The sequence below is a fragment of the Carlito syrichta genome, unplaced genomic scaffold (assembly GCF_000164805.1).
Source record: "Carlito syrichta isolate Samal-C Ts95f unplaced genomic scaffold, Tarsius_syrichta-2.0.1 Scaffold94755, whole genome shotgun sequence".
Taxonomy (NCBI): domain Eukaryota; kingdom Metazoa; phylum Chordata; class Mammalia; order Primates; family Tarsiidae; genus Carlito; species Carlito syrichta.
Window position 1 is genome coordinate 15,236 of NW_007038851.1, and position 12,983 is coordinate 28,218.

At 45.0% G+C, this 12,983-nt stretch overlaps 1 protein-coding gene across 1 annotated transcript in view; it reads left to right on the plus strand.

The window, feature by feature from the left end:
- LOC103263989 (WD repeat-containing protein 88-like) overlaps positions 1–11,292 on the plus strand; it is a 23,894-nt gene extending 12,602 nt beyond the window's left edge. The window contains exons 5-7 of the mRNA XM_008061654.1: positions 247–315; positions 9,012–9,104; positions 11,182–11,292. Of these exons, the coding sequence (XP_008059845.1) occupies positions 247–315; positions 9,012–9,104; positions 11,182–11,220 (201 nt within the window). The 3' untranslated portion in view covers positions 11,221–11,292. The remainder of the gene's footprint in view (positions 1–246; positions 316–9,011; positions 9,105–11,181) is intronic.
- The last annotated feature ends 1,691 nt before the right edge of the window (positions 11,293–12,983 follow it).

Genomic DNA, 12,983 nt, shown 5'->3' on the forward strand with positions numbered 1-12,983 from the left:
CAGCCTTCCAAGGAGCTGGAACTACAGGCGCGCGCTACCACGCCCGGCTCATTTTTTTTGTTGTTGTAGAGATGAGGTCTCGCCAAGTTGCCCAGGCAGGTCTTGAACCCGCGAGCTCAGGCAATTCACTCACCTCGGCCTCCCAAAGTGCTTGGATTACAAGGCTGAGCCACCGAGCCCGGCCTATTTTTGTTCTTAAAAAGGCATTTTCTCTAGATTCTTTTTTAAATGTTATTTTTTTTTCAGGGCCATAATGACTGGGTGATGGATGTTGCTGTTAGCAACAACAAGAAATGGATCCTGTCTGCTTCAAAGGTAAGAGTGGTCAAGGCTTTGAGCTTTAAGACTTACAATGTCTATTGTATTTGCCAGAATTGGTGATACCAAAAGTGTTATTGCCACGTATAAAACTCCCGGGCAGGCTCAGTCAGGGGTCTACACCTGGCCAGGCCCGCCCCACTCAGGGAGCTGCCTGGGATGTGGAAAGCAAGTCCTGCCATCTGCAAATGTGGGGAGTTGCCAGCTATTTCTGTGTCACTATTGACTCCTGCGCTTTGCTCGAGAAAGAGTCTGGCCAGATGGGTAAGTGACGGAGCCAACTGGGGCCTTGGAAGGAAGGCATCAGTTCATTGAGAAGCGGCAGAGACCACCCGAGGTCCCAGGTAGGTTTCCCCTCCTTCCATCACTGCATCTTGGGATTCTCATTCCGATAGCATATGACAGCTAGCCTAGGATATCCCATGGGCTGTCCTGCTGATATGAGCATTAGAGAAAAGGGGTCCTGTTTCACTCCCAATCTATGTCAGACCATGCCATGTGTAATCAGCCCTATTGTTAATTACTGCTCATTTCCACTATTAACTAGTCCTGTTGGTTGTTTTGCTTAAATAATCATACTCATGTAACAGAAAAGTAAACATACAGAATAATGTATGATTTCAAGTAAACACTCATTTTTATATTAAAGTAGTAACACAAGACTGGGCACAGTGGCTCACACCTGTAACCCTAGCACTTAGGGAGCCCAAGGCAGGAGGATCCCTTGAGCCCGGGAGTTTGAGACCAGCTTGGACAATAAAGTGAGACTCTGACTCAACAAAAAATAAAAAAATTAATTAGGCGGGGTGGCGTGTGCCTACAGTCCTAGCTGCTTGGGAGGTTAAGGAAGGTAGATCCCTTCAGCCCAGGAGTTCAAAGCTGTGGGGAGCTGTGATGGTGCTGTTGCACTCCAGCCTGGGTGAAAGACCCTTGCTATGGGAACTAAACGATTTCTCTAAAAAAACCAAAAAAAGCATACAAAAAAACTATTGGATATATAAATTTTGTAGGATATATTATTGTGTATTCTTAAGAATAAATAGATGTAAAACTATTTTAAAAAGAGAACATAAATACAACAGGACTGGTTAAACAGATATTGCTTATATTTAATACAAAGCAATGACCTCATTCTATGAGGCCAGCATTACTTAGTTACCAAAACCAGATAAAGACATCATGAGAAAAAAATTATAGACCATTATCCCTTATGAATATAAATCCAAGTATCCTCAAAAAAATTAGCAAATAGAATCCAACAGCGCCTTGAAAAGATTATTTGCCATATCAAGGGGAAGATATCCTAGGAATACCAGGTGGTTCAACATAAAATCGATCAATTGATGTAATATGTCACTTTATTAGAAAAAAGGAAAAAAAAACTCTATGTGATCATCTCAACTGACACAGAAAAGGCATCTGGAAAAATCTCAAGCCCTTTCATTAAAAAACAAACAAACAAAAACCTCCCAGAAAGCTAGGGATAAAGGGAAAAGTCCTCAATATGATAAATAGCATTTATGAAAAACTCATAGCTAACCTCATTCTCAATGGTGAAAAATAAAAAACTTTTTTTCTAAGCTCAGGATCGATATTGTACTGGAGATACTAACCAGAGGTTCTAGACAAGAAAAAGAAACAAAAGATAGGAATTGGATAGGAAGAGGTAAAACCATGTCTATTCACAAATGGCATGATTGTATATAAAGGAAAGGCCAAAGAATTCACAGGAAAGTTATTAGAACTAATAAATGAATTCAGCAAAGTTTCAGGGTACAAAATCAACACACACAAATCAGTTGTGGGTTTTTTTGTTTTGTTTTGTTTTTGAGTCAGAGTCTCATTGTTGTCCAGGCTGGAGTACAGTGGCACGTACACAGCAACCATGACCTCGACCTGCTGGGCTCAGGCGATCCTTTAGCCTCAGCATTCCAAGTAGCTGGAACTACAGGCACACACCACCACACCCAGCTAATTTTTTGATTTGTTGTAGAGACGAGGTCTCTCCAAGTTGCCCAGGCTGGTCTTGAACCCCTGGACTCAGGTAATCTTCTCGCCTCAGCCTCCCATAGTACTGGGATTACAGACTTGAGTCCCCACACCCAACCTAATCAGTTGTCTTTTTATTCACCAGTAATGAACAATCTAAAAGGATTTTTAGATGCCACTGCATCTAAAAGAATTCTTTTTTTTTTAATTTAAAAAATATTTTGTAGAGACGAAGTCTTGCTATGTTGCCCAAGCTGATCTTGAACCCCTGGCTTCAAGTGATCCTCCCACCTGAGCCTCCCAAAGTGCTGGGATTACAGGCATGAGTCATTGTGCCTGGCCTTAAAATAATTCTTAGAAAAAAATCTAAACAAGGTGGTAAAAGACTTGTACACTGAAAACTATAAAACATTGCTGAAAGAAATTAAAGAAGACCTAAATAAATGGAAAGACACCCCATGTTCATGGATAGGAAGACTTAATATTGTTAAAATGTCAATACTACCCAAAGTAATCTACAGGTTCAACACCATCCCTATTAAAATTCTAACAGCTGGCCGGGCTCGGTGGCTCAGCCTGTAATCCCAGCACTTTGGGAGGCCGAGGTGAGTGGATTGCCTGAGCCTGCGGGTTCGAGACCCGCCTGGGCAACTTGGCGAGACCTCATCTCTACAATAAATCAAAAATTAGCCGGGCGTGGTAGCGTGCGCCTGTAATTCCGGCTACTTGGAAGGCTGAGGCAGAAGGATCGCCGGAGCCCAGCAGGTCGAGGCTGTGGTGGCCAGGAATGGCCACTGCACTCCAGTCTGGGCAACAGAGTGAGACTCCAACTCAAAAAAAAAAAAAAAAAAATTCTAACAGCCTTTGCATATAGCATTGCAAGGGCCCACCGAATAGCCAAAACCAGAAAATGAAGAAGAATCAAGGTAGAGAACTCACATTTCTCAACTTTAAAACTTAAAAGTCTACAGTAATTAAAACAGTATAGTATCAGCATAGGGACAGACAGACATATAGACTGATGGACTCAAATAGAAAGCCCAGAAGTATGGTCAACTGATTTTTGACAAGGGCACCAAGACCATTCATTAAGGAAAGAAGAATATTTTCAACAAATGGTACATGAAAACTGGATAACCACATGCAAAAAGAAAAGAAAGAAAGAAAGAAAAGAAAAAAAGAAACTGCAAGCGTACCTCATACCATATCCAAAAATTAGCTCAAAATAGGCCAAAGACCTAAACTTGGAGCTAATACTATAAAACTCTTAGAAGAAAATGTTGGAGAAAATCTTCATAATATCGGATTTGGCAATGATGCCCTGGATATTACAACAGAAGCACAGGAAATAAAAAATAAACAAGCTGAACTTCATAAAAATTAAGAACTTGTGCACCAAAGGATACTATCAAGAATATGAAAAGACAATTTACAGAATGGGAGAAATATTTGCAAATCACTTATCTGATAGGGAATTAATATCCAGAAAATAAAAATAACTTCTAAAATTCAACAACAACAAAACCAACAGCCCAACTCAAAAACTGACAAAGGACTTGAATAGACATTTCTCTAAAGAAGATACACAAATGACCAATAAGCATATGAAAAATGCTCAACATCATTAGTCATTAGGGGAATGCAAATCCAAAACACAGTGAGATACCATTTCACACTTATGAGGAAGGTCAGTATCTTAGTCCATTTTGCATTCCTATAAAGGAATACCTGAGGCTGAGTCATTTATAAAGAAAAGGGGTTTAATTGACTCATGTTCCCACAGACTGTACAGGAAGCATGGCACCAGCATCTGCTTCTGGCGACGGCTTCAAGGAGCTTCCACTCATGGCAGAAGGCGAAAGGGAGCAGGACATCACATGGTGCGAGAGAGGGAAAGAGAAAGGGGAGAAGGGACTAGGCTCTTTTTAGCGATCATTCGTTGTGCAAACCGATAGAGTGAGAGCTCACTCATTACTGCAAGGATGTCACCACCAAGCCGTTTGTGAGGGCTCCACCTCCCTGACCCAAATGCCTCCCTCTAAGCTCCACCTCCAACACTGGAGATCACATTTCAGCATGAGATTCGGAGGGGACAAATAACCAAACTATATCCACTATAATGAGCATTGGCCAAGATGTGGAGAAATTGGAATGCTGGTGGGCTGCAGATGGAACTGTAAAATAGTACAGCTGTTGTGGAAAACAGTTTGGCAGTTTCTCAAAAAGTGAAACATAGAACTACAATATGACCCAGCAATTTCACTTTTGGGTATATACCCAGAAGAACTGAAAGCAGGAACTTGAGCAGATATTTGTACACTGATGTTCATAACAGCATTATTCACAATAGTCAAAAGGCCGAAGTAACCCAAGAGTTCACTGACAGATGAATAAATAAATAAAATGTGATATATTCATCAATGGACTATTATTCAGCCATAAGAAGGAGGCCAGTCTGACACATGCTACAACATAGGTGAATCCTGAGGACATGATACTAGGTGAAATAAGCCAGTCACAAAAGGACAGATACTGTGTGATTCCACTTACAGGAGGTATCTAGAACAGTCAGCTCCATGGAGACAAAAGGTAGAGTGGAGATTGCTAGGGGCTGGGAGAAATGGGGATCTTTGTTAAAGATGATGAAAAAGTTTTGGGTTTAGGTAGTGGTGATGGTGACACAAATCGTGACTATTTACCTGGGTGTGATGGAGCATACCTGCCGTCCCAGCTGCTTGGGAGACTGAGACAGGAGGACTGCTTGAACCCAGGAGGGTTGAGGCTACAATGAGCTATGATTCTGCACTTCACCCAGGGTGACAGAGCAAGACGCCATCTCTCAAAAAATAAAGGACCCCGAATGTGTTTACTATTACTGAATTTACTGAATTATACACTTACAAATGGTTAGAAGGATAAAATATGTTATACATATATTTTATTACAATAAAAAAGTCAACAATGACATGCTTCTTTTGTCCTATAATACAGTGGGATATTTTTACCTTTCTGTTTCCTTTTCAAATAATACTTGTCTAAACTGCCTGCAGCCTCGACCTGCTGTGCTCCGGCGATCCTTCCGCCTCAGCCTTCCCAGTAGCTGGAACTACAGGCGTGCGCTACCATGCCCGGCTCATTTTGATTTATTGTAGAGATGAGGTCTCGCCAAGTTGCCCAGGCGGGTCTCAAACCCGCGGGCTCAGGCAGTCCACTCACCTCAGCCTCCCAAAGCACGGGATTACAGGCTGAGCCACCGGGCCCGGCTGGGATATTTTATATTTTATTTTATTTTATTATTTTAGTAGGAATCTCACTCTGTCACACATGCTCACAGTCACCACAGCCTTGATCCTTCCCCATGCCACCACACCCGGCTGCTTCTTTTCTTTTAGATAGTGGTAAAACAGAACAATGCCAAATGTATAATTCACCTTGACTTGCAGCTCTGCTCTTATCAAGGCCACACTATCCTGATTCCTGGTGTCAGCTCAATGTGATAACATCAAGCTAAACAAACACGTTTGAGCATGAAACAATTAAGATTTTACTTACTAGCAACAACAGGTTCTTATGTCTTATCTTATTTTTTTAGAGTAGGAAAAACAGGTTTATTGAATACACTATAAAAGAGCAGTGGATAGTTTCCAGCTCTCCAGAAATGTCCAAACGTACTCAGTCTATAAGCCTGATTTTGATAGCTCAGATATTTGTCTGTCAGGTCCTCTGCCACTGTAAATTTATGATATGGGCTATATATATCTAGTCCTTTCTTTTTTAACATTCCAAAGCACATTGAATGTCACCGTAAGTTAACTTTTTTTTTTCCTAGGGAGAAAGGCATCGAATCACACAGGCCATATGAACTTGTAATGCTGAAATTGGATTCCAAATAGTTAACAGTTTTGTTTTTTTTTTAAGTTATGGGGTCTTGCTATGTTGCCCAAGCTGGTCTCAACTCTTGGGCTCAAGGGAATCCTCTCACCTTGGCTTCACAAGGTGCTGGGATTACAGGCGTGAGCCACTGTGCCCGGCCCCCAAATAGTTAACAGTTTGAGTAAAGGAAATTGAGAATGCCTTGTTTAAATTGATTGCCCTTTTCTGGTATCTATTTTCTTTTCTTTTCTCTTCTCTTTTTTTTTAGAATGGAAGAAGTCTTATTTCCTAAAAATGAATAATTTTTCATTATGTGTTTTTGTCACAACTTACATCTAACATGGAACAACTCAGGTGCAATCACATCACCATTTTGTTTTTTTTTTTGACTCATGGGCTCTTCAAAGATCATCAAATAGTATATACATTTCTGTGTTTTGTAACCCTTTTCTTTATTCTCATCCTTGATGTAATCTAAAAGTAGGATACATTTTTCTTCTTTTTTTTTTTTTGAGTTGGAGTCTCACTCTGTCGCCCAGGCTGGAGTGATGCAGTGGCATACTCATGGCCACTGCAGCCTTAACCTGCTGGGCTCAGGCGATCCTTTGGCCTCAGCTTTCCAAGTAACTGGAACCACAGGCACACGGCGCCATGCCTGGCTCGTTTTTTGATTTATTGTAGAGAAGAGGTCTCACCAAGTTGCCCAGGCTGGTCTCGAGCCCCTGGGCTCAAATCTTCTCACCTCAGCCTCCTAAAATGCTGGGATTACAGGTGCGAGCCACTGTTCCCAGCTACATGCAGTTTCATTAAAATCTTCGTAGAAATCCAGAAGATTTGAAACTCTAACTTTCAAATCAAAGCATCTAAGAGCTGGGGAATATTTTTTGTTGTTGTGATTGACAGTCTACTTGATATACTGTAGACAGTATGACTGTTGGAAAAGTGTGACAGCTCTGCACTGCAAGGGGCCATGCTTTAATAATATGATTTTTATGGCAGGCCAGTATTTTAACATCTTTTCCTATGACCAGAAATAATAATAGCCATCTTGTAGGCATATGTTTAAGGAAGGTTTCTCCTTCTGTTTCTATAATCAAAAACCGCAAGTGCTTCTGTACATTTTGAGGAAGGTGAAGAGTAGATGAAAATTTTTATTATGAAAGACTCAGCATCACAGGCGAGCGAGTCATACTTGTATTCTAGGACTCTTGTGTACAAAGCGTCAAGCCATTTAATTTGGTAAGAAGTATATAGAGTGAATGGAATTGCCTAAAATTTACATTTGCACTTTGCTGAATATGCAGATAAATGAGCAAAGTATAGTTTATATTCAGATAAATCTCAACATGCTTTGCTTTATGTTTTCTGCAGTTTCATTAAAATCGTCATAGAAATCCAGAAGATCTGAAACTCCAACTTTCAAATTAAAGCATCTAAGAGCTGGGGGACATTTTTTGTTGCCATGATTGACAAACTACTTGATATAGTGCAGGCAGTATGACTGCTGGTAAAATCTGACAGCTCTACACTGCAAGGGGCCAGCACATTTGTTACCAAATGTCCCTCACAGGACATTTAGTTGCAACTGCTGAATCAGGAAATGTAACATTACTCAGTATATCAGTTTTCTATTGCTGCTGTGATAAATTACCACAGGCTGCACTGTCTAAACATTAACACAAACGATCTCACAATTCTGAAGGATAGAAGTCTGGTAGGGTCTCACCAGGCTAAAACCAAGGTGTCAGCGGTACTGTGTTCCCTTCTGGAATCATTATTAACAAAAGTGTATCATTGACATTGTGTCACTCTTTGTGTTATATTGTTTTTTTGCCCCCCTATTTTAAAGTAATTTTATTTATTTATTTAAAAGATGTGGGGTACAATTTAGGACTAGGTAGACAAGCGGTCATCATACAGGTGAAGTTTGGGCCTCCCTTTGGTACCCACTTGGCCTGGTTTGAGATCAGATACCCTTATTGATGTTATGTGCCCCTCCACCCCTCCTGGCAGTGTCCTGCTCCTACCAATCCCTTTCTTATAGTATCAGGATAAATGTTCAGGGTCTGCTTATGAGTGATGTGTTGTACACATGTACAACATGTATGCGTTTTGCCAAATGCATGTCTGATATCCACCAACACAGTGTTATACATAATAGTTGTACTGCCCTAAAAATCCCCTGTGCTTTACCTGTTCACCTCTCTCTCCCTACTCCCCGGAATCCTTGGCAACCACTAACCTCTTTACCATCTGTGTAGTTTTGCTTTTTCCAGACTTTCCTATAGTTGGAATAATAGTCTGTAGTTTTTTCATTTTGGCTTCTTTTGAATTGGGGTCTCACTCTCCTGTCTAGACCGGAGGGCAATGGCACAATCATAACTCACCGCAGCCTCCAGCTCCTGAACTCAAGTGATCCCTCCCTCCTCGGCCTCCTGAGTAGCTGGGAATACCGGTGCATGCCACCATGCCCTGCTAATTACTTTTTGTCGAGGTCTCACCATGTTGCTTGGACTGGTCTTGAACTCCTGGGCTCAAGCAATCCTCCTGCTTCAGCCTCCCAAAGTGCTGAGATTGCAGGGGTGAGCTGCTGTGCCTGGCCAGTCTTTACTGTCGCTGTAGTTTTACTTTTGCACTGTGTCATATGGTTGGAATATGCAGCCTTTTCATATTGGTGTCTTTTGCTTAACAACATGCATGGAAGGCTCCTCCATGTCTTTTTGTGGCTTAAAAAGAAAGCTCATTTCTTTTGACCGTTGGATGAGATTTGATTGTATGGACGTACTGCAGTCTATTGCGTGACAGCTGGTTTGCTGTTTAACTTGTTTTAGGACAGGACCATGAGGCTATGGAATATTGAAGAAATTGACCAAATTCCTTTGGTAATCAAGTACAAAAAGGCCATGGGCTTAACGTTGAAACAGGTTGGTATCGGGTAAGATTACAGCCCAATGAAGGCTTTCCTTAATTTTCTCTATCAAGTAGTTTATTCTTTAAACAAACATTTATTGGGTTACTGAGGATACGACTGTAAACAAACAGTATGAAACTTATGCCCTGGGTAGTTTAAATTCTAAAAGAGGAAAGATACAAGAAAAATATGTAGTAAGTCACATAGTGATAAGTACTTTGGAGAAAGACACACAAGAAAGGGGAATGAGAGGGCTGTTTATTTATTTATTTATTTATTGAGTCAGGGTCTCATTCTGTCACCCTGGCTGGAGTGCGGTGGCATGATCACGGCTCGCTGCAGCCTTGACCTCCTGAGCTCAGGCAATCCTTCTACCTCAGCCTCTCTGGTAGCTGGGGCTACAGGTGTGCGCCATCATGCCCTGCTAATTTATTTATTTATTTTGAATGGGTCTCACTCTGTCACCCAGGCTGGAGTGCAGTGGCATGCTCATGGCCACTGCAGCCTTGGCCTGCTGGGCTCAGGTGGTCCTTTCTCCTCAGCCTTCCAACAGATGGAAGTACAGGTGTGCACCACCACCTGGCTAATTTTATTTATTGCAAAGACGAGGTCTTGCTAAGTTGCCCAGGCTGATCTTGAATCCCTGGGCTCAAGCAATCCTCTCACCTTGGCCTTGAAAAATGCTAAGATTACAGGCGTGAGTCACCACTCCCGGCCAGTTACAATTTTTTTTTTTGAGTCGGAGTCTCACTCTGTCACCCAGACTGGAGTGCAGTGGCCGCTCCCGGCCCCCGCAGCCTCGACCTGCTGGGCTCCGGCGATCCTTCTGCTCAGCCTTCTGAGTAGCTGGAACTACCGGCGCGCGCTACCATGCCCAGCTAGTTTTTTGTTTTATCGTAGAAATGAGGTCTCACCTGCCCAGGCGGGACTCGAACCTGTGGGCTCAGGCAATCCACTCACCTCAACCTCCCAAAGGCGCGGGGTTACAGGCTGAGCCACCGAGCCCGGCTCAGTTACAATATTTTAAAGGGTAGTCAAGATAGGTCTCATTGAGAAGGTAACATCTGCTGGGCTTGGTGGCTCAGCCTGTAATCCCAGCACTTTGGGAGGCTGAGGCAAGCGAATTGCCTGAGCCCGCGGGTTCGAGATGAGCCCGGGCAACTTGGCAAGACCTCATCTCTACAATAAATAAAAAATTAACCTTCCAAATGCCTATAGTTCTGGCTACTTGGAAGGCTGAGAAGGAAGGATCGCCGGAGCCCAGCAGGTCGATGCTGGGGTGGCTGTGAGTGTGCCACTGCACCCCAGCCTGAGCCACAGAGTGAGTCTCCAACTCGAAAAGGTAACATTTGTGCCAGCTTGAGGGTAACGAGGGGGTGGAACGTACAGATATTTAGGGGAACAGCTTCCTAGAGAGGAACAGCCAGTGTGGAGCCTGAGGCAGGAACAAGCCTGGTGTGTCTGAGGGGTGGGGGGAGGGGGGATTGGAGGGGGGAATCCCGAGGGAGCACTGGTCAGTGGAGGCATAGCAGGTCCACGTGTGGGCCTCTTCCATGCCAGCTGCAGACCCCGCCGGGCCCCCAGCTCCTCACACAAGCGGCTCAGGAGCCTGTATTCCTCCAGTACAAGAGCTTGGTGGAGCATCTGCGGCCTCACGGGGCCTAGCCAAGGCTAGCCACAGAGGCTACCCCTGGGCAGTGGATACCCGTCCCTGCCGTGCACACACCTGGTTGCTGCCTCAGAGAGTCTGAGGAGTGTATGCTGGGCCCTCTTGGGGGCCTCGGAATCCTGGAGCGACCTAGACTTGTCTCCTCCCAGAAGGTCCAGCTGGGAGCCACTGCTTCTGGGAATGGCTAATTTGGGAGCAGTGTCGCAGGGCAGAGCCAGCAGGCCCTCGTGGCCTTGGTGGCCCTGTTGGCCTTCCAGCCCTGAAAGCAGACTGGCTACAAAGCAGTGATTGTTCCTGTCCTTCCTCGTCCGCGGCAGCCAGGCCCTGGAGCTGCGGCCTCTGAGCCCTGTTGTTCTGAGGTTGGACCGTGAGAAATGAGCTGTTAGAGGTAAGGGATCCAATTTCTTCTTTGCAAAAGAAGGAAAAGAAAGAGACCTACCTGCAGCTGTGGCAAAGATGAACCCGTTGCATTTGACTTGCTCCGAATCGGCATGAGAAGCCTTGGAGGCCAGATCTTTCACCGAGCCTGCCCTGGGAGGGCTTGCCTTCTCTCTCGAGCAGGCCTGCGTGCTCTGGACCGGGCAAGGGGACAAAGCATAGGGACTTAGAGCTGGGGCAGGGCATGCCACCCCGCAGGTCTGTCTCTGTGGGCCTGTGCTCTGCTGGGAACCCCTGAGGGGTCTCTGCGTGGCCTGGGAGTCCCCATCCTGTGGCACTGCTGGCTTGTTAGTGGGAAGCAGAGGGTGGTGAGCTGTGCCATCACATCCATTGTTCTCTGAGTCTTGGGCCAGAAGCAGGCTCAGAATGGAGGAGGGTGCCGAGCACTCGTGGCAATCTCATTAAAACCCCTGCTCTGTTCAGAAAGCGTGCCTACTTGAGTCTTATGTAAAAGTTAGGTGCCCTCAGGACATCAGGGCATCCCTTAGTCCCACCGTTCGGCCCTGCAAAGAGCAGTGGATGGGGCTGGATATCCTCCCCACCACCGAGTGGCTTGTTACTTCTGCCCTCAGGACCCTATAACAGGGGGCATGAGCTGGCACTTTTAGGGGGAGGAGTGGAAGAAGAGGCCTGTGCTTGCTCTCTCTATGGCCTGTGATTTCCACATGTGTGGGCTCAGAGACTCCAGCGGGGGGCTCTTGCCTTGGCTCAGGCCAAGGCAGTTGGATCAGGTGGGGTCTAACCTCATGTCTGGATTCCCTCTGACCAGCACCTCCTTTCTGCTCTCTTGAAATATTGCATGTCAGTGCGAACGATGCGACAGGCCTTTCTCCGTCTCTGAGAGTGACACTGCTTCAGAAACACTCACCACATGTGTGTTCTGCCGGATAGATGCAAGGGACCTGCAAGCAGAGGCTTCTTCGCCAACAGGGAGAATTCACCGCCAAGGGGAAGCAAGAATGACTGATGGCTGTGGACCCTTTGAGTGACTTGAGCATAGGCTACTTGTCATGCCGGTTTCAGGGCTCTTGTAAGGACCTCTCTCAGGTCCCTCCTGGCTGAGTGGGCCTGGCTGGGATTGGGGGCAAGCCCTGGCTGGGCGCGCACCACTGTGCCACCCTTGGGGAGTGAACACTTTATTTTCAGTTCTCATGTAGAATAAATCTAGATTCCTCGGGAAAATGAGTGCGCATGTGCATTCTGGAGTTTTGCTATTTGTCAGCTTTATGCCCTGTGTTCACCCTATCTCATTTCTGGAACACAATATGGACTCACATCCTGGAGTGTGGAGATGGCCTGTAGGGTGACTCTTAGGGGCTGGCATTGGCAGCTCCTGGGGAAGAGTTTGTCAAATGAATACGAAGATTTTGTGGGGGCCCCTCTGTGGATGAGGATGGCAAGGCATTGTGGGTGGCTCCCTGGCTAATGCTCCTGGAGGGCCACCTACCCAGAGCGGAGGAAGGTCTGGCAGGGCAAATGGGTGGTGGTGGCATTTCTGTCACAGGATGTCTCAGGCTCTCCTAGATTTTTTCAGTTTCTAGATTGCCCATGCCTGTGTGCAGCCCTCTTCCCTCCATGGCATGTGGCACAGCACAGATCCATTCAGATAGTGACATTTTCAATTAACACGAAGGGCTCCCTTTCCCCCTTGGTAGGGCTCAAATGAGTCTATCACTAGAATGCCCTTGATCCATTTAAAAACGTAACTGCTCTACAATAAGTAAGAAATTAGCCGGGCGTGGTGGCGCACGCCTGTAGTTCCAGCTCCTTGGAAGGCTGAGGCAG